We start from the raw sequence: 19,254 nt of genomic DNA on the forward strand, positions 1-19,254 counted from the left end.
TTCGGTGGGCGGGACCACGACCTGTAAGGAATTTTGACTGGCTCCTCACCCCGGAACTTCCTGGATCCTTTGCGAGCCGGCGGCGTCCCCTGGAGTTGGAACAGCCGCTGGAGGGTATCGGAGGTCTGGTGAGAGGCGGATGAAGCGTTCCGGCTGACGGGCGTGACGTTTCTGGGGGCTGGGGCAGGACTGGTGGGCCTCCTGCCGCCGGGGCCCGGGGGCTCGGTTCCGTCGCTCGCTGCTTCTGGCAGCCGTACGGCAGCGGGCCGGCTGGCCTACCCCGTGTCTATGAGGCCTTTAAGCCCTTGGCAGCCATTCTTCCACGAGGTTTCAGAGGATTTTCCCGCGCCCTCCCCACTAGGGTTTTACTTTTTCCGCGAACTTCCCCCAGGTCCCCAGCGCTAGCGGGCCGCTCCCTCTTGAGTCCGCACCTGTATGCTGCCCAACCCCTCCCCCCCGGGTTTGTGTCTGTCCGTATGTTTCGCGTACATATTTGTATGTCAACGTATCATACACATCTTGCGTTAAAGTGATTAATGAATACCAGATAAGTGATTGGCTGTTCGTTACTCTTGGAAGGATTTTGGATTATTTAAATTGTTAGGGGAGACGATTTATGATGTGTATTTTCTACTTTCATAATAATCATGCATTTTCGGCTGTGTCTTTTTTTTTTTTTTTTTAAGTAGAATGAGTATTATTGGCGTTCAAAAGCATTGCTGTCCCTGTTTGCTGAGGCTAGACATTGAAGGATATAAATTTAAGATGAGAAATTTGTGCAAAGGAAACAAAGGAAGAGTGTGCAAGGTGTCTTCAGAGAACAATTAGTAGAGTAGGCCGGGTGTGTACAGTGAGGTCGTAGGAGTTACGTTTGACAACTTTATGCTATATTCCGGGTGCCAGCAACATACCAGGAGAAAGCATGTTGTCATTTACAATGTAGAAGAGCCATGGAAGGTTTTTAGTATTTGGAAGGTTCATCCCCTAGCACCCTTTAGGATAGACTTTAATTCAGATGACTTAAGCCAGGGGTTGGCAATCTTTCCATAAAAAGTCAGATAGTAAATATTTTAGGCTTTGCAGGCCATATACCCATAGCAGGAAAGTAGCCATATAGATAGTAGTTATCAAGTACATGTAGAAGTGTTCTAATAAAACTTTAAGAAGACAGGTGCCTAACCTGATTTGGTTTTATGGGCATAGTTTGTCAGCCTGTGGTCTAACCAAATGGACCAAGGGACTGTAGCAGTAACCATGTCCTGAGCTAGGCAATACTATATCGTGTTTTTCTGTTGCTTTTTTATTTGTACATGAGAGGCCATATCTGAGCTCCCTAGGTAGTCTGCCTGGCTTTGAATTGTTTCATTCTCTTATGACTAGCAGTGTGACAAGTGGCATCAGTTGTATCTATAAAATAGTGGTACTAGTACCTCCCACAAAGTGTTGTGAGAAGTAAAAGTACGTAAAAGTTAACATAGATTGGAGAATATAGGCAATGATTCTGTAACATCTTCCTATGTTGACAGATAGTAACCACACTAACAGGGGTGAGGATTTAATAACATGGGTAACTGTTGAACCACTGGGTTGTATACTTGAAACCAATATAAAATTGTGTATCAATGATAATTCAGTTAAAAAAATAAATAAATGAAATGTTAGCATAGGGCTTGTATACATCATAAGAGCTCAGTAAATCTTAACTATTAATGTTTAAAAAATTGTTCCCCACATGCACTGTTAGAGACAGATTCTAAGGTAGAATTTACCTTAGAATGGCTTAGTGCATGTTTAGCTATAAAGCAAACAAAATAAAGTTTCAGTACAAAAGCTATTCACATAGCTGTAATATGGGAAAGGTTAAAGTAATTCAAGGGAGAGGGAGAGGTGGGAAGTGGAGAATTAAGGACTGATTTTAAGGAATACACACAGAGAGAAAGTTGGACAAATAAAAAGGAAGGGAAAAGGAGGAAGGAGACAGCAGTCAGTCCTGAAGTGCAGTAGGAACCAGGATGATATAGTATGTAAACTAGCAAGAAGAATGGATAGTGATTAACATTGTTGGATGCCACAGAGAGCTGAAAGAACAATTGTTTTGTGTTGATAGTATTAACGAATTCAACCAACCAAAATTAGTGTGGTGCCTCCTGTAGACCAGCTACTGGATACGCAGAAAAGAACTGGATACACACCCTGCACTCAAACAGCAAAAAATCTAGTCAGGGCAAAAGATGGAAATAGTTTCATACATGCAGTGACTTTTAAAATAATCAGGATTAAGATGAGACTTAATTGCTACCTTTACTTTAAATTGATTTATAGTTCATAAATGTGAGCAGCTTAATTAAACTCCTTTTTTTTTCTTTCCTAGACAATGGCCAGGAGCAAACTAAGAGGTCAGAAGTCAAGGAATGTATTTCACATAGCCAGCCAAAAAACCTTTAAGACTAAAAACAAAGCAAAACCAGTTACCACTAATCTTAAGAAGGTGAGTATTAGTTAAGCACTCCTTGTTTATAAGGAAAGCATAGTTGTAAAGCTACTGAAATAGCTGAATGCTGTTATTTAAAACAGATTCTTAGCCTTTCCCACAAAGGCACAATTTAAACATGTTTTTCAAAAAATTAAGAAAAATTACCTCCTTTCTTGACTCCAGATATATGAAGAGAAAAAAACGTTTACATATGCATGAGGATCCAAATAACAGCTTAATAGCTTCATGAGAGTGTAGAAATTACTAAAAACCAAGGTTATTTCTGAACTCAGATATATTCAAGAACCTTTTAACAGAGCCAGGACATGGAATGTTAGCACCCGTATTTTTTTTCGTCGGTAATTCTTATCTCTCTGACAATACCTAGAACTCAAAAACCTGTAAAATGAAAATAAAATACTTTCTTTTAAAATGCAAAATTTGAAAAGAAAGGAGTTTCTTTATCATCTTTGCTTTTATTTCAAAGTATTTGGGGAATTTCTTAATCAAAAATAAGTAGATTCTTTGAGAAAACTTCAAGAAAATGTTTTCAAGTTTAAGTAGTAGGTGGAGTCAGCTCTCCAGGTCAGTAATTGTCATAATAATCCATAGAAATATAACACTTTCATGAGCTACCTGAGTTGAGCTTTTTGATCGAGTTGTTTTCTGACTTTGTAAATGCTATAAAGGAAATGAAAGCTGGGTTTTATGATGGGTAGGAAGGTGAGTTTTACACAGGATTGTCTTCAAAGTTGATATTGAAGCCAAGACCCAAATGATAAGCACAAATATGGAAAGCTCTTTAAAAAATGGCAAGTGTTGGGAGCGGCATATTCTAGGCAGAAAGAATAGCAAGTGCAGTAGCCCCATGCTAGGAATAAGCTTGGGATATTTGAGAAAGATCATTTCGTTTGAATAGGAAGTACTAGAAGCTTTAAATTATATATATGCTAGTAGAAAAGATCTAAGAGAGGGACAGCTGTGGGTAGGTAGCTTGGTTGGAAAAAATATCAGACAGTTTTTGAAGAAAGTGGCCTAACTTACTAGTGGCAGGTCTTAAGATTGCCAGGCACTATATAAATGGTAAGTTGAAGTTTGTGGTCATGAATTAAAAGTGAAACAAGCCAGTCAGTCATAATTTTCTACAGCTTCAATTTTAGGCTCGGAAAAAGACAAGTTGAATTTAACTAGGTTGCCAATCAAGTTTGATTAAGGAAGAGACAAGAAGGAAAGTTAAGAGTGTGTAAAGTGATTGATTAAATATGATCATGGAATCAGTGCTGGCTAAAGGAAAATCTGAGGATATGAAAGTGTGAAAAATAACTAAATTGGTGGGAAAGGTCTCAGTAAGATTTAAGAATTGTTAATAAACCAGAAGGACAGGAGGCAGTGCAGTTACAGGTTAACAGTACAGCCAAAGGTAATCCACAGGAGTGGATGGCTGAGGTAGGCAGTGGAAAAGATCCCTGGAGATGAGGAACTGAAGAGATTAAGAAGCCGCAGAAGAAGAATTTTGTTGAAGCCACTCAACAGCAATGCCAGGCAAGAGAAAGGTCAGTGAGTCAAGGCTTGAGGTCTTTTATGAAGGAGTATTTGTGGTGTTAGTAGCTGACAGTAATGAGGAAGGAGGTGTCAGAATGTCCTGAAGGTAAGGTGCAAAGGAGCCGAGAGTTTTGAAAGTGACCTAGTTTGATAGTAGTAGTGAAGAACAAGAATACCACCTGCTCTCCCCAACCTGTTGGACTCAGAAGGAGAGATCTTCAGGGAAAGCTGTCCTCAGGAGACTGCGGGGGACTTCCATTAAGGCAAGAAGGTCGAGGAAGGATTCAGACACTACTGTTGAAAGACGCCAAGAGTATGTGGTCCCAGCTCCTCATTTTACAGATGAAGAGATACTTGCCTAGAAAGATTGTGGTCATATATTTTGGCCTGCTTATACCAACAAAGTCTAGGTATGAGGTATACTCACATAATTCTTACTTTTAAAAAATAAGAACCTTTTATCTAAAATTTCCAATAAGACTATAAAAACTTTCATGTGAATTTTCCCCACAAATTGGTAAGGTTGATAAGAGTTTAGATTTTTAGGTTTAACAAGATTAAATTAAGGTTGGATATATTTTATCTTTAATGGTTATAAAATTATAGATTAATGCTGTTTTTCTTTTTCAAAGGTAAACATTGTGAATGCTGAAAAAGTTCACAGAATGAATAAAGCTTTTATAGACATACAAAAGGAACTCGCACATTTCTCAAAAGGCCTTTCTCTTGAACCTGTGCAGAAGCAGGTGGTAAGTAGAAATAATTTCCCTTTGCTGTAGCTAGTAAGTTAAACTCCAGATTTTCAAAGCTGGTAAGTTGAATGCACTTTTTAGTGCTTGACTCTGTAGTACACTTAGCTCTGTAGTGTATATAGCATATTCAGTCATATTCAGACTCTGAAACATTGAGTCTGAATATAAGAATTTTACCTTTTGTTCTACTCCAAATGTATAACTATAGAATAAACTAAATTGGATAATAGAGTATATATGTCATTTTTGTTCACAATTGTTATCTACATTTTTAAATAAAATATTTTTCTCCTTTCAGATTCCTCAGCAGTGTCCAGAAAATGAACCAGTTAATGTTGATGAAGCTACAAGATTAATGGCTCAGTTATAATACACGGTGATGCATCACCCAAATACCAATACACCCAAAAAGACCAACAAATTAAATGTTTTATACAGTTTTATTTTTAAAAATCTTGTTAATGTACAGGCATTGGCACATTTAAAAAACAAACTACATAAACAGATCTTTCCTATAATCTAGGAAAGTGGAATGTCAGAAGTCAACAAAATGTGATAAACTTAAAGTGCTAAAACAGAAGGCACTTCACAAAATCTGTTCACTGAGACAATAATATATCCTAGTTTACATCCTTCACTTTATAAGTGGCAGTGAATGTCTGTTTGGATTGGAGGACACACAGAAATATGGACAGTTTTGTGGCAGTAAAAATATAAGACAAACAAATGATAAGCCCTTGGGCAACATTTTTGTTTTTGATGACCTTAAGTCTACTTTAACTTCCCTCCTGTAAGAGGAAAAACCAGGAGGATTCAGAATGGAAGAAAGTTTAAAACCCAGAATGTAATTATTCAAGGGTGGGTGGGGTTGGTGGATATTAAATCACTTTTTCCCTTGAAACAGAGCCCTTTGTTTTATAGTTGAAGTTTTGTGAAGTAAAAAACGAAAGTATTAGGGAAGAACACTTTAGAATCAGTGAACTAAAAAGGTGTTACATTCATTATTTTAAATACTTAGGTTAAGAAGTCTAAAATGTTACAAAGTTAGAGGTAGATAACAGTCCCAAGTTTCTGTGGACTCTAATAATTTAGTATCTGGACATCAAACAGATCACAAACTCCTTCATTATCATCTAAATTAAAGTTGTAGTCATCGGCTGGGGTAGGAGAAAGCCGTAAGAGAGGAAACACTGCAAGCAAAACACAAATTGAGTGTTAAAAGATTGTTTTTACATACGAGTCATGATGTTTAACATAAAATACTCCTAAATATATCAATCCAAACTAAATTGTTTCCTATGTTATACAAGAATTTTAAAGTATATAACAGGAAAAGGATCAAATTAGTGATTTGTATTTACTGTATCTTTTGAAAGATTCTTGTTTTAAAGATAGTTTATGCATTGATTGTAGATTAGCTTGAGAAATAGAGGTGAAAATTTTTGTTTGTTGAATTTGATGCTAAAATTGGATTCAAACACTGGTCAAAGTATTTAATCTGTTAAATAAGCTGTTTGAAAACAGAAGTAAGAACTAGACTTAATAAATTTGCTGATATTCTCTGCTTCTACAGAAATGTTTAATAAATCTCTTAAGTGGTACCATTGCTAATATAACTGCTTCCTAGGTCTCAGCTGTATTTGTTAGGAAATGGTACTTTGAATCCAAGAACTTATGGAAAGGTAAAGCCAAGAGAATTATTAATTATAGCATTGCAACCAAAGAATTTTTAAGAATTATTTCAGATGGTAACATGGCTAATGTTAACAATCATTCCATAACTGCACATTGGCAGCTTGAAATTTGCCATGGTGGCGTTATTCACAAAACTGGGATTTCAGATGACCTGCTGACTTAGATAAATTATCTTACTCTTGGCCAAATTTTCAGGAGTGAAAATGGCTAGTGTGCCAGCAGTTTAGAAGTTTATTCAGTGAAGGTGATAAGTATCCCTTCATTAATTTTCTCTCTCAAATTAGAGGGAAACAAATTCTGAAGGATGCCTATGATTTACTAGAAAGTATTTTTAATGGAGAATTTTCATTAATCAATCATTATAGTACATTAAACAGTCAGTTAACAAATACAAGTTCTTCATTTCTTTTCAGTCACATGCTACTCATAAACTCTAGAAAAGTAATGATGTATAAGGTAGGTAGTAAAATTTTAAACTACTTACCATCAGAAGACATTAACTCATCAATGATATCTCCACTAATAGATCCTGCTGGAAACAAATTTGATTAAAGTTTTATTACATTTCTTTTTATACATTTTAACAGTAAAAGGCAGTTATATTTAAACAGCGATTAACAGTACAAAGTTAAAGTACTAGAACTTTATGGAAAGAGATCGTTTTCATGATCACCTACTCTACTTCTTTGAACTTCCAGACTCAAGATGTAGACAAAAAGACTGTCATTCACCCAATACTGATTTCTTGGTTTTACACACACAAAAGTATAATTCTCCCAGTTATCCAACCTTAAAACTTCAACACCACTTTCCATCCCCCCTGTTAACTTTATCTCCAGATCTCACAGACCTACTGTTATTTTGCCTAAACAATATTTCCCAGTCTATTCTCTTTCCAATCCCATTGTCATCACCCTGTTTTAGCCTTAATATTATCCTACAGTTGCATAACTGCAAACTTCTAAATCTTCAGTCTCTACTGCCTCTAATCTGCTTCCCAGACTGAAAGCCTCTTCTTTCCTAATGACATTACTCTTGTGCTCACCAGTGTACAGTTCCAAATATGCCACTTCTCTGGCCACACATCACTGGCTTATCGCCTGAGGTCCTAACTCGGTCTAATATTCAAGGCCCCCTCTAACCTACCCCCAATTACTTTACTTATTATTTCCAAATATAAAACCATTATGGAAAGTAACTGCTCAACAATGTTTAATGCTTTGTGGAATGTGATGTACTAATTGTGTCTAAGTAAAACCATATAAAACTTGCCTGCTTTATTCATCCCCCAGTAGATTATAATTAGATTCTAAGCTTTTTAAGGACAGCACTTTCTGTTGTGCATCCCCCTGGCCTATAATATACAAATACAGGGAAAGGAAATAAGGAAAGATTGTTTGCAACAGGAAGCTAAAAAATACTCCATGTCTGTTAGACCTTTATAGCCTTACTCTACTTATTGTAAACTCCCAGAGCAGTAGGCTCATGCCACATTCCAATGATACACACCCCAAAGGTTAAAGCAAACAAGTTGGGTTGTGTACGATACAGTTTTTAATGATCTGCAATACTACACCTAGTTTGGAATGACAGTCCATTCATCAACCAGTGAAAGAATAATTACCAGGGGCCCTTTATTTGGAATCAGTAAGGGGCTGCTAAATACCCAGCCAAGTAACCAGGGAAAAAGACTGGGTGCCAAGGAAATTTTCACACCTTTGGGAGATGTGGTCCCTATTCCTAATGACCAGTTTTTAAGAGTTTTAGCTAGTTTCATTTCGTGGATAAACAATTTAGGAAGGCAAGATTTCCTAAATTGGAGTGGAGACCATTTACTAACTCTATAATGAGCTTTCCAAATAAAAAGTATAACAAGAATACGGAGAAGGAGGCATAAGACACTATATTCTACACTAGTTTGATTTTTCTTAAAGGTGGCTAGAACACAGTTCAGCAATTTATCCTAGAGTTATTAAGAGATGAACCTTGCAAAGTAAACCTCTGATTAAAAGCTGATGAATGTAAATGGTAAAAGGAGGAAAAGGAACAAATTTGGCTTGATTCTTAAAATGGAATCCTAAGGAAAACACACTTAGGCTAATATCTTTCCCTTGCTCAGTATTCATTTTATACGCAATCTTACATTATATCGTACCTAATTGTATGTTTCTGAATATACAGTCCATCTGTATGTCAGTATCTCCTAAGAAACAAATCTGTAGTGATATGATTCAAGATTCAGTTTAAAAATTTTCCTCATACCACCTACCCTAGTGCTGGGCACACAGGAGATACTAAATTAATACTTATTAATTAAATTAATATTATTTTGCCACCTGTATTTGGTAACAGAGTAACATCATAACTGACACATTCAGAAAAGCTCTCCCAACTTGTTTAATGTAGTAGTCATATATTTTCCTTTCTCTGCTTAAAACAAAGGCTCTGGACCCACCTGAAGATAGATCTGTGGCTGGTGTCTGAAGATTCTGGCTTCTTTCAGAGACATGTTGCTCAGGCAGATTCTGAGTTGCCGTGTTGGATTTCTGTGGAGTCACTGGAGTGGAGGGCTGGGAGGAGGGCTGTGAGAGGTCATCAGGCGGGGGAACAGGAAAAACCACAGGCTTAGATGAACTGGACTCTTTATTTATGAGCAGCACGTGGATAGGTCCTGAATGACTCTTTAAATTGATCTGGTATTTCTTCTGTCCATTCTGACCCTTTGAAGTCATTGGATATAAACAAATGAATAAATATTAATATTTCTAGCTACCTTGGAATATTAATAGGGTAAAGTTATTAAGGACTAACTAAATCCACACAACAAAATAAAAAGTCATTAAGTCAAAGCACAATAGTAGAGACCAAGAGCGTAACAAGATATTGAGGGCTCTAAACTAGTTTACTTTTCCCTGAAAGGAAGCTTTTCTCAAATCAAAAACTCTCAGTTGTAGAATTTTGGCAACATGCACTTTTACTGTAACTATCATGTTGGAGCTCCACAGTGCATTCTCTGTACTGTGGACTCCATCCCCTGGCATCCACCACAGATGTCATCCCAACATGCTGTCTTAAATAGCAACTGTTTCACAAAATGTTTTTCCATACAGCAAGCACAAAGACAATTGGTTTTCCTACACGGATAGAAATGTAAAGTTCCTCCATTTAAAAAAGGTAATTTGAATCATGAGGCTCCATAATCTAGTAATAAAAATGCCTAATTACAAAGTTCTACAATAGCTAGGAAGAGAGGATGGATACTAATAGTAGTCTTTTTCTTTACTCCCTCTTTTGCTTGTTAATGGCTTTTAAGTCAGTTTGATTTAGGTAATCTGAATCTAAAAACTAGCATCATGAAACATATATAGCATAGTCAATGAATGTCTTTTACTCAATAAGCTAGAAAACATTTTTTAAAAGACTTAAAGCAATCTGTTATTGTTGATATTGAATTTTTCTCTCACGATTGTCATATCAGTTATAATCATTTAAACTGATTTTGTAGATTATTGACCGTCACTAGTCATTTCTTGATATCTTCTAGTTCAAAATCAAGTTAAAAGAAAATCAAAATGTTAAATGATTCAGTCACTTCTGTGATTTTACTAAGTACTGAAGACATCCAAACTCAGATATTTATACTTTTAAAATAGAAAACTTGAAAGCAGTAACTTGAAAGTGTCAACACACAATTAACTCATGTTCAGATAAAGAAAATACATTCATCCCTCTTGAGACACTGGATCCATGTTGACAAGTTATTCTACGTACCATTTCTGGAATAGGAACTTCTAGCTGTGTTCCAGAAGGTGCTTGAATGGCCAAAAGTGTATCACCTGATCAAAAATAAGTATTTTTAAATTTTAGAAAATACTATTCATTCTGGAATACAGTGAAGGTGTGTGGGCTCTGGGGTCAGTATGCTACGGTCCGAATTCAAGCTAGGCGACTGGGCTTTGTTTCCTAATTCTGTAAAATGGGGAAAATGTAACTTACTACATAGGTTTGCTTTGAGAATTAAATGAGGTAATGTATTAGATCTTAGTATAGGGTAAATACTCAGTGTTAGCTCTATTCTTGTTCACAAATTCAGCTTCTTAATTTTGCTTCCATTGAGTCTCATGTAAAATCCAAGATTCTTGAAACCTTTAGCCTCAATTAAATAACACAGTTCAACTGAGATTTTTAAACTGAAATGATGGGACAGTAGAGATTAGGTATGATTTAGTGACATTTTTAGTTAAAGTAAACTTTTAAAGCCAAACTCTACAGCAAACTCTGTTGAGTTGAAGATTAAAAATACTTTCCCCAAGCTTTCTTAGAAAGCTGAGAAGACATGGCAAAGTAGAGCAATAAGGCCAAGCATGTTTCCAACAGTCTTTGATGGAAAGTCAGTTTCCATCGGAAAGGTGCTTGGCAGATTTGTTTTTTGTACGTGCATAATACACAAGACTGTCCTTTTTAATAGGCCAAGCATAATTAATTATAAAAATGTACACAAAATTTCATTTTACTTGTGTTATAATTATGGGAATACATGTTTCCCTTCCCCATTTTAGTTACCAATACATTATATTGGCATTTCAAGGGGAAGACATGGAGGCAGGAGATGGAACTGGGTTAGGAATCATTTTCCTGTTTATAAAACGGATTCACCTAGCTCTGTCCTCATACTTTCTTTGGGTTCATTTGTGAACAGTGCATTTGCTGCATATGGTTTCATAAACAGTGCCAATGAGAACTGTGTTCTAGTTCAAGTTTGGTTACTGGCTCTGATTCTGTAACATGGAGACTGTTGCTTATTCCCTCTTTGACTTAGCTGCCCCTCCACACACAGTTTATACCTACCAGTGCGGGCAATGTAGTGAAAACGTGAAAAACAGTTATTGCCATGGTAACAGGATGAAAGCAGCCTGTCAATATATAGCACTGTAGAGTGAGTCAAAATGTCCACAGCTGCTAAAAATAATGACTTAGGGTGGTGTGTGGGGAATTTTGAGTTACTCTGCACTAAATAGGTTGATCAGAAAAAAGGGCAAGGAACAAATTTACTAACAGCACTTACCATTAAAGCAATTACAGATGTCTTCATGAGTTACATAGGAAAATGTACTGTCATAAGAGTTAAGGAGCAACATTTATATCAAGGTCTAAGCATTGAAATTAAGATAATATGTCTCAAGGCCAAAATAAACAAAATGACCAAATGGGTGAAGGTGCAGCCATACATGACCAGATAAAAAAGAAGTCTGAAGTCTGAAAAGGCAGAGACAATGAATCATCCATAAGAGGACTGCCCATCTTCTGCTCTGGGAAGAAGCCACTTTTGATTCATGACATCTGAGGACCTTGGCGGGAAAGATGAAAAACAGTGCATATTCCTCATGGAGACAGGGCTTCTGGGGTAAGATATCCATGGGGATAAGGATGCTATTGGTGGGAGTAGAGAGTGACCATAAAAGCCTCTACATCAAGAATCTTCTTGTATCATGGTTTGGGGAATTAGGAGTGGCCAGAATCTTGCAAAGCAGTGCAGCAAAGTCCAAGATCAACTAGTTCAATGGCTTTTTAATCTTGGGACTCCACAAAGCACATCTTGAAAAAAACCCATTGTTATCAAACTGTTAAAGAGCTTTAATTCACAGAAAGGAAATAAAAAATGAGATATTGACTTTTTCAACAAACACAACATAAAAAATAAACTATATGTTCATCAAAAATTTATGAGAGATTGGTAGAAGAGAAATGTAGTTGAAAAGTTTTATACAAGTACAGGTAAGTTCACAAATCAATAGAATCACAGGAATCTAAGAGAACAATGATTTTTAAGAAACATGAAGTCTATCACTAATTTTTCCTCCAATATAATACGATAGGTACATAAGCATTGGACACCCCCTTCTCCAGTAGGTACTGTCTTTGGGTAAATATTAGGCAGAAAGTATCCTGGACTGAATGAATGCCCATGATATTTCATTTTCAAACCAAAATTTATTTTTTGCAACTTTGAGAGTTGCTGAGTTTTCACCACTTCAGAACAGTGAACATAATTATTTAAACACATCTATGCACTTAACAATGATTTCTAATATTCACAGACCCCCTAAGCACACTTTGGCTGGCACATTACATTCCATCAATGAGTAGACCAAAAGTAGATGAATACTTTTTCTTCATGCAACACAGGAATAGTTAATAGATGTACTATGTAAGTTTAAAATGTAAAAAAAATAAATATTAGTAAAAATTATTAGAAAACTATTATTAAAACATTCACTTACAAAACTGAACTCTACAACATTAGAATAAAGTAACTGATCTTCAGACTGGAAGAACGTACTGCATGAATACATATTCCACAGCTGTATGTAAAAGGCATTAAAAGGATATCTATTATTAATGGAGTCGTCCATCACATTTCTGATGCTCTGCTGTAGCCACAACTTCTGCTGATCAAGTTCTCTTTCCTTCAGTTCTAGATCTTCAATTTCAGCCTTAAGATACCTTAATCTATCTATGACTTCTTTAGTATTGCAGCCAGCGCCTACACCTCTTAAAAACATGAGAATTAATAGCCCCAGAATCAGACCCAAGTTAATTTCTGTAGTAATAAAGCTGACTTAATTAGTAATATATTCAAGACAAAAATCTTTACGCTTTCCTGAAAATCAGGCATTAAAGTCCTTACAAAATTTAAACAGCATACCTCTGAACATTTTTGCTTAGAAAATTTATTGCCAAGAACAAGCAAATTAGAAAATTTTTCAATATATTCTAGAATGTCCTCTAAAAACCAGGCTGGTGACTGAGGAGACAGAAGGATGTCAGGACCTCACGGACAGCTGGAAGCCTCACGACAGACAGATACTGGTAAAATAAGTTGCAACCTTTTAGTATTTTGGTGGGATTTTGCCTTAAAAACAAAACAAAACAGAAAACTAAAGCCAAAGGGGACATATATGCAGAACAGAAAGTATTTTTCACATTCAAACATACAACTAACTATACAACAGTTAACAAATGATAACATGCATTTCAATCAACTATTATTTATAAGGTTCATATTCCTATGTGGAAGACATAGTTCCTGTTCTTATGGAGATTATATTAATTGAGCAGATAGACACTCAGGCAAAGACAGATTAATAATACAAAGCAATACAGTGTGTGCCAAATGAGTAACTTTAGGGAGAAAAAGATTAGAACGTTAAGACTATAAATAAAACAACAGCAAGAGCAAGAGACCATACCAACACAGGAGTGACATATACAGAGGCCAGGAGGGGTGACCAGGAAAAAATAAGGGGCCTGGTGTGACTAGAGTGGAAGGCTGAAGTAGAGAATTTGAGAGACAGATGGTAGAAAGGTCAGATTTTACAGAGCATTGGGAAGAAAAGGATTTAGAAGAGGGTTCCGAGGGTACTGGCTTGTAACTTACTTCCACTGGATACTGTTTTTTGACTTTTTTTCAATCAGGTCGATTCCTTCCAAGACATTGGTGATATCATAAATTCTTCTTTTTTGCCTCACAGCCAAAGTATCTGCAGCCTGTTTAAAAAAAGGGGAGGGGGTGAGGGACAAAGAACAATTAAATAAAGGACAATTCATATTTTAAAGCCAAAAAGCGTTAATTATTAAGTTCATAGCATGAGAGCCCAATTCCAAATTTGACCTGGTCAGTTGCTTGGGAACAATATCTGGGTATGTTTAAAACATCTCTACAACATTGCAAATACCATAGAAACTATTTCACTTAAAAGCCAGCAGATGTTGGAATGGAGAAAAAAATGGAGAGGTCATGACACAAAGCCCACAAAAACAGAAGAACACAATGAGAATACTTTGTGTCACCTTATGGACTAATCCTGAGGAGGAGCTATTAATTGTCTACCCATGTCACTTCCTATCTTATTTCTCTGTTCATAAACAGTCTCAGCTAAAAGCAGCCTTAATTATATATCGAAAGTTCGAAAAATTATATCTCAGCAATTTTTAATTAAGACACATGGTGGGGGGGGCAGAGAATCCTAAATTACACACACACACTTGTAATAATTCAAACTACATTACCTGCCTTTTTAAAACTCAGTGAAAATGGAGGAATGAATCGTGCCATCCCAACCCAAAGCATAAAATCAATAAGAAATCAAAGTTTTCAGCAAAAAGTCATGGTACCAGCAAATATCATACAAAAGTTTGTTAATTTCACTCACATTAGGTAAGAGCAACAAAAATACTTCATGCTATCATGTTATAAATGAATTCAGGATTGCTGTACAGTTCCTCTGGTTGATTCCCACTCAAGTTTCTGACATCTGTTCCCCAATAGAACAAACAGAACCTCAAAGAAAAATGAGAGCTTTTTCAGAGTGAATTCAACAATAGCCTGTCTTGAATATGGAGTCATATGATAAGATTCATGATAATAATGAAAAACACACTTCTGTCTTACAATATTCAGCACATTACCTAATTAATGAACAGGATGTAGCTTCCTATAACTGGTTGCCAGCTCTCCCAGAGCATCATTACTTTCTTAATTCTATTAAAAAAAAAAAAAAAGTAGCTCCTACAAAACTCCAGGACAGCATATTGTTTGCTACCTGGACCTTCCTTCCACGGAGAGCAATGTGACTGACAGCTACTGCTCATTTCACAGGCAGCTAAACCCTTGAGCAAAATGTCCATTCTATCAATCCACTTGCTCTGCTGCCAAAAATGTAGGTCACTATTGTCCAGTCACTCGGGTCTTCAGGAAAGGGGTCACACCTCAGACAGGGGACCAGGAGAGAAGTAGGATGCAGCAGAGAGAAGGAAGAACCAGAAAGTGAGGCTCTTTGAGTCCCCCAGCTCCATCTCTTCTAGAGAACCACAAAATTAAAGTGGGACTAGCCATGGTTTCACTGATATTCTCTTCCCTTGCACTTAGCAACCCCCTTCATAAAGTTTCTATTCTTGAGGTTACAGCTGATTTGCTAAAGAGCAATACTCTACTACAAAGTTAACTAAAAATCTGAAGTTGTGGGTTCAGCACACACTCCCCCCTGGAGAGGCCCGCTTGAGAAGGAGCCCAGAGCCCTCTGAGCTGGCTCTGTGTTGCCCGTATCTATGTACTCACACACAAAAGCATTCACAACCATAGCAACAGCTCACCAGTCAGGACCTCAGAATATGTTTGTATGAACCAGACCACAGAAGCCCAGGAGAGCTCTCTTTCAGCTTAAAGTTTTAAAAATTACCTACTTTATACTTATTAGTTAAACAATTACAAATATTAATCTTTGACCTCCAAAACTGAACATTAGCTCTTAAATACATTTCTATTTAAGTCTATAAACATAGACATGACCAGCATGTACAGAGCAGCATATCATTTAAAAAGGATTCTCCAGGAGGCTTTTATTTTGGCAGTCACATCCTGCTTTGGATGTTAGCTTCTGGAGTTAAGCACCTGGAGATCAAATCCCAGCCTGGCCACTTCCTATCTTCAGCTGGTATCAAACTTAATAAGCCTTATTACCATTTTTTTTGTAAAATGGAATACCATATGATGAACTGTGGGAGTTAAACTGGATAATCTTAACACAATGCCTGCTGCAAAAGTAATACTTAAACATTGGTAAGTAAAAGCCTTATTATCAAAACACAAGTTGAAACAGGAGATTTTAAGATTTAGAGATGTATGTACATGAACTTATCATACTTGATGTAATGTTTTGAAAAATTACATTTTCAATTCTTCAAAAGTTTTATTAAGTAATTTAAGGCATTCATACTTACTAGAATCATACAATGAATCACTATCACCATTCATTCAGCACCAACAATGTGCCAAGCTTACTCTGAGTCTTAATGATACAGTAGCGACAGAACAAAGTCCCTGCTTGCAAAGAGGGGAGAAGAGTTAATAATATCCAACAGCACAAATCATGTTAAGAGGAATGCATGTAGGGAGGTGCTATATTTAATAGGGTTTTCAAAGAAGAGCTCTTTGATGAGGTGACATTTGAAATGAATGGAAGAAGCGACCTCTGTGAACATCTGGTGGAAGCAGCCAAATGCAAAGGCCCTGAAGTGGGACATGCTCAGCTCCTTCAAAGAAAGGCAGGCAAGCAAAGGGGCCAGAATAGTGGGTGAGAGGGAGACTGAGGGCAGGGGGAGGATAGGGAGGGATGGACAGAGGGGAGAAGCCAGGCACAGAGGGGAAGAGGCAGACAGACAGGGAGACAAAGATGATAACGTCCTCAAGAAAGATAACAGAGGCCCCATCCCTGAGGGTTGCAGGCCGTTGTTAAAGACTTCAGCTTTTACTCTCAGTGAAATGGAAAATCACTGCAAGGCTTTTAGTACATGGTGATTTGACTCCACATTTTAAAAGTTTCTCTCTGGCTGCTTTGGGCAGAAGAAAGGCAATGGCAATAATTATAATTCGAGAGATGGTAGTGGCTTGGATGAAGGGGTACCGTGGAGGTTGTGAGAAAACCTGAGATTCAAGATGTATTTTGAAGATACAGCCAGCAGCAGACCCTGAAAGAGGAGTCAAGGGTGTCCCCACAAGTTTTGATATGAGCAACTGGAGAGAGTAAGACTGCAGCAGGAACAGGTGTGGGGCACTGGAAACCAGGAACGTGGCTTTGGACATCCTGACATCCAAGAGAGAAATCCGGGAGACCATGGACATGAGAATGTGTGGGCTGGGAGGTCCATGTTAGAAATACAAATTCGGTATTCATCGTAAACATGCGTTTTAGGACCCATTGGATTCACCTACAAAGCGAGCATACTCGAGTGATCTTGGGGTACTCTAGTGCTTAAAGTCTGCAAAACGAGGTGCAACCTGCCACTGGGGCCAAAGAAGTAGCGAGAGTGGGGTCTTGGAAGCCAAGGAAGAGCCTGAGAACAAGTGACCATGTCGAATGCTGCCATCAGGATGAGTGAGACCAGCACTGAGGCCTGAGCAGCGCCTCTGACTTGGTGAAAATCCCTGGTCAGAGCTGTTCGGCAGAGTAATGGAATCAAAAGCCTCAATGGAGAGGTTTCAAGAAAGAGTGGAAAGCTAGAGTGGACAACTCTTTTGAAGAATTTTGCTGCAAAGAGGAAGAGAAATGGGGCAGTAGCTGTAGGGAAGCATGGTCTCTCCGGGAAGTGTTTTTCTTCCTCCCTCTTCATTTAAAGATGGGAAATAATTCAACATAATAAGAATGGTCTGGTAATAGAGGAAGAGGGATAATTAACGATGCAGGGAAGACAAGGGACAACCGCTAAATAAATAGATGTACATAGGCCGAGGGGGGTGTGAATCAGATGAGCTGAGAGTTTGGCCTCAGATAGTAACAGAGCATATTAATGACGGAAGGCCAGCAGGGGCCCAGGTGCAGATGGAGGTACGACAGTGGACAAGGCAGGAGGAGAGGTTACATTTCCTTCCAGTTGCTTTTTATTTTCTCATCAGTGGAGGTGGTGGTGAGGGGAATCAAGGGAGGAAGAGGCCGTTAACTTTTGGATAGAACAGAGGGTGAAATACGGATCTAGGAGAGCAAGAGAGTAAGCAGGGTAGAAGGAATGCTGGACCCCATTATTGGTTCTTTTGAAGTTAGTGGACATGAGTTTAAAGTGAGCGCCATCAGCACCATTTTGCATTTTTCCCCAGCCCTGGAAAATAGCCTGGGCACCAACAAGGGGCAGGCAGATGGCAAAGTGACTACAGTCTCACCCCATGCTGTCACTATAGCTGCTGCATAAATGCACGTGTGCATGCATCAAATTTACTCAAATGTTGCATTTGCTATTGTAGGACTTGACCTATAAAGCCACAAAGGAAGCATCTAATTGCACTACACTAATTTTTCGGGAAAAATAAACAAACATAACCCTCTGAAAGAATCAGATCTCCCTCTCAGATGGGAAATCCTTTCCTAAAAATGACCAGTGGTGAACAAAGTTACGTCTATAAGCGGCACAAAATTAAAGCTTTTGATGCTTTTAAGGGGTGAGCGAGACAAGTAAACCAGGAGAGTTGAGAGATCACATACAGGTGCTAAAAAGGGCTTTAAAAATTTCCTGGCTCCACCCTTTCACTTTAACAAATGAGTCCACTAAGACCCAGGGTTAACTTTGGGAGGGAGAGAGATTATGTGGTAGCTTTATTTGAGTTAAGGTTAGTTGCGGCTCATTTGTCCAGGGATGTTCTCCTGATGAAGCATGATGTTGCATTCAAAAGGGCTAACATGAAAACAATAACTACGGGAAACAGCCCGTCTTTCAGGTTCTCCATCTGCAAAGCGGGTAATTTAACTCTCTTCCGGGAACCACAGCTGCAGGTAGGTGTGCGCTCAATGTCTTAGCCACTGTGCTTCAGAAACTACATGGCAGTGGGGAGGACCAGAATCCAATAATGAATAAAGTGTGATAGAAACATTACATAAAATCAATTAGTTACATACACATGCACAAGCGTGGGATGCTGGAAATAAGGTGGAAGGAACCTCAGTGAGGCACCAATAAAATATTTTAATGAAAACTTTAAAAAAACTGAACTCAGGTTCAGCTGTGACACGTGGTATTTTCTGATCTTTTGGATGATCAGCTAATTTCAAACACTGTTAAAGATAATTAATATGTAGAATGTTTAATTTCAACCCACAGCAAAGAACCATTTGTGAGCCAGTAGTGGGGTAATTTGTAATGGGATCTTTCTCAGATGTTATCTAAATTAATGCTCACAGCTGCTTCTTTATAAAGTAGGTATCATTCTGCCCATTTTATAGAAAAAAGAAAGCTAATGAAAAATGA

General features: G+C 37.7%; 2 protein-coding genes across 5 annotated transcripts in view; one reads left to right on the forward strand and one right to left on the reverse strand.

The window, feature by feature from the left end:
• RBIS (ribosomal biogenesis factor) lies at positions 1 to 7,733 on the forward strand. Of its 3 annotated transcripts, none has more exons than XM_036919012.2 (4): positions 1 to 128; positions 2,372 to 2,488; positions 4,648 to 4,764; positions 5,066 to 7,733. In XM_036919012.2, the coding sequence occupies exons 2-4, from the start codon at positions 2,375 to 2,377 to the stop codon at positions 5,135 to 5,137; spliced, it is 303 nt and encodes a 100-aa protein (XP_036774907.1). In that variant the 5' UTR covers positions 1 to 128; positions 2,372 to 2,374; the 3' UTR covers positions 5,138 to 7,733. The 3 variants fall into 3 exon arrangements, with proteins under 3 accessions (XP_036774907.1, XP_036774908.1, XP_057353902.1); XM_036919013.2 differs by having other exon boundaries at positions 14 to 123; XM_057497919.1 differs by lacking the exon at positions 1 to 128 and adding an exon at positions 170 to 192.
• E2F5 (E2F transcription factor 5) overlaps positions 5,189 to 19,254 on the reverse strand; it is a 28,049-nt gene continuing 13,983 nt past the window's right edge. The window contains exons 2-8 of one of the 2 annotated variants that reach the window (XM_057497917.1): positions 13,901 to 14,010; positions 12,851 to 13,014; positions 11,528 to 11,569; positions 10,234 to 10,298; positions 8,918 to 9,182; positions 6,947 to 6,994; positions 5,189 to 5,957 (exon numbers count right to left, since the gene is read on the reverse strand). In XM_057497917.1, coding sequence (XP_057353900.1) covers positions 5,848 to 5,957; positions 6,947 to 6,994; positions 8,918 to 9,182; positions 10,234 to 10,298; positions 11,528 to 11,569; positions 12,851 to 13,014; positions 13,901 to 14,010 — 804 coding nt within the window. In that variant the 3' untranslated portion in view covers positions 5,189 to 5,847. The remainder of the gene's footprint in view (positions 5,958 to 6,946; positions 6,995 to 8,917; positions 9,183 to 10,233; positions 10,299 to 11,527; positions 11,570 to 12,850; positions 13,015 to 13,900; positions 14,011 to 19,254) is intronic. The other variant, XM_057497918.1, reaches the window with a different exon arrangement.

The sequence above is a fragment of the Manis pentadactyla genome, chromosome 3 (genome assembly GCF_030020395.1).
Source record: "Manis pentadactyla isolate mManPen7 chromosome 3, mManPen7.hap1, whole genome shotgun sequence".
In the NCBI taxonomy this organism is placed as follows: Eukaryota; Metazoa; Chordata; class Mammalia; order Pholidota; family Manidae; genus Manis; species Manis pentadactyla.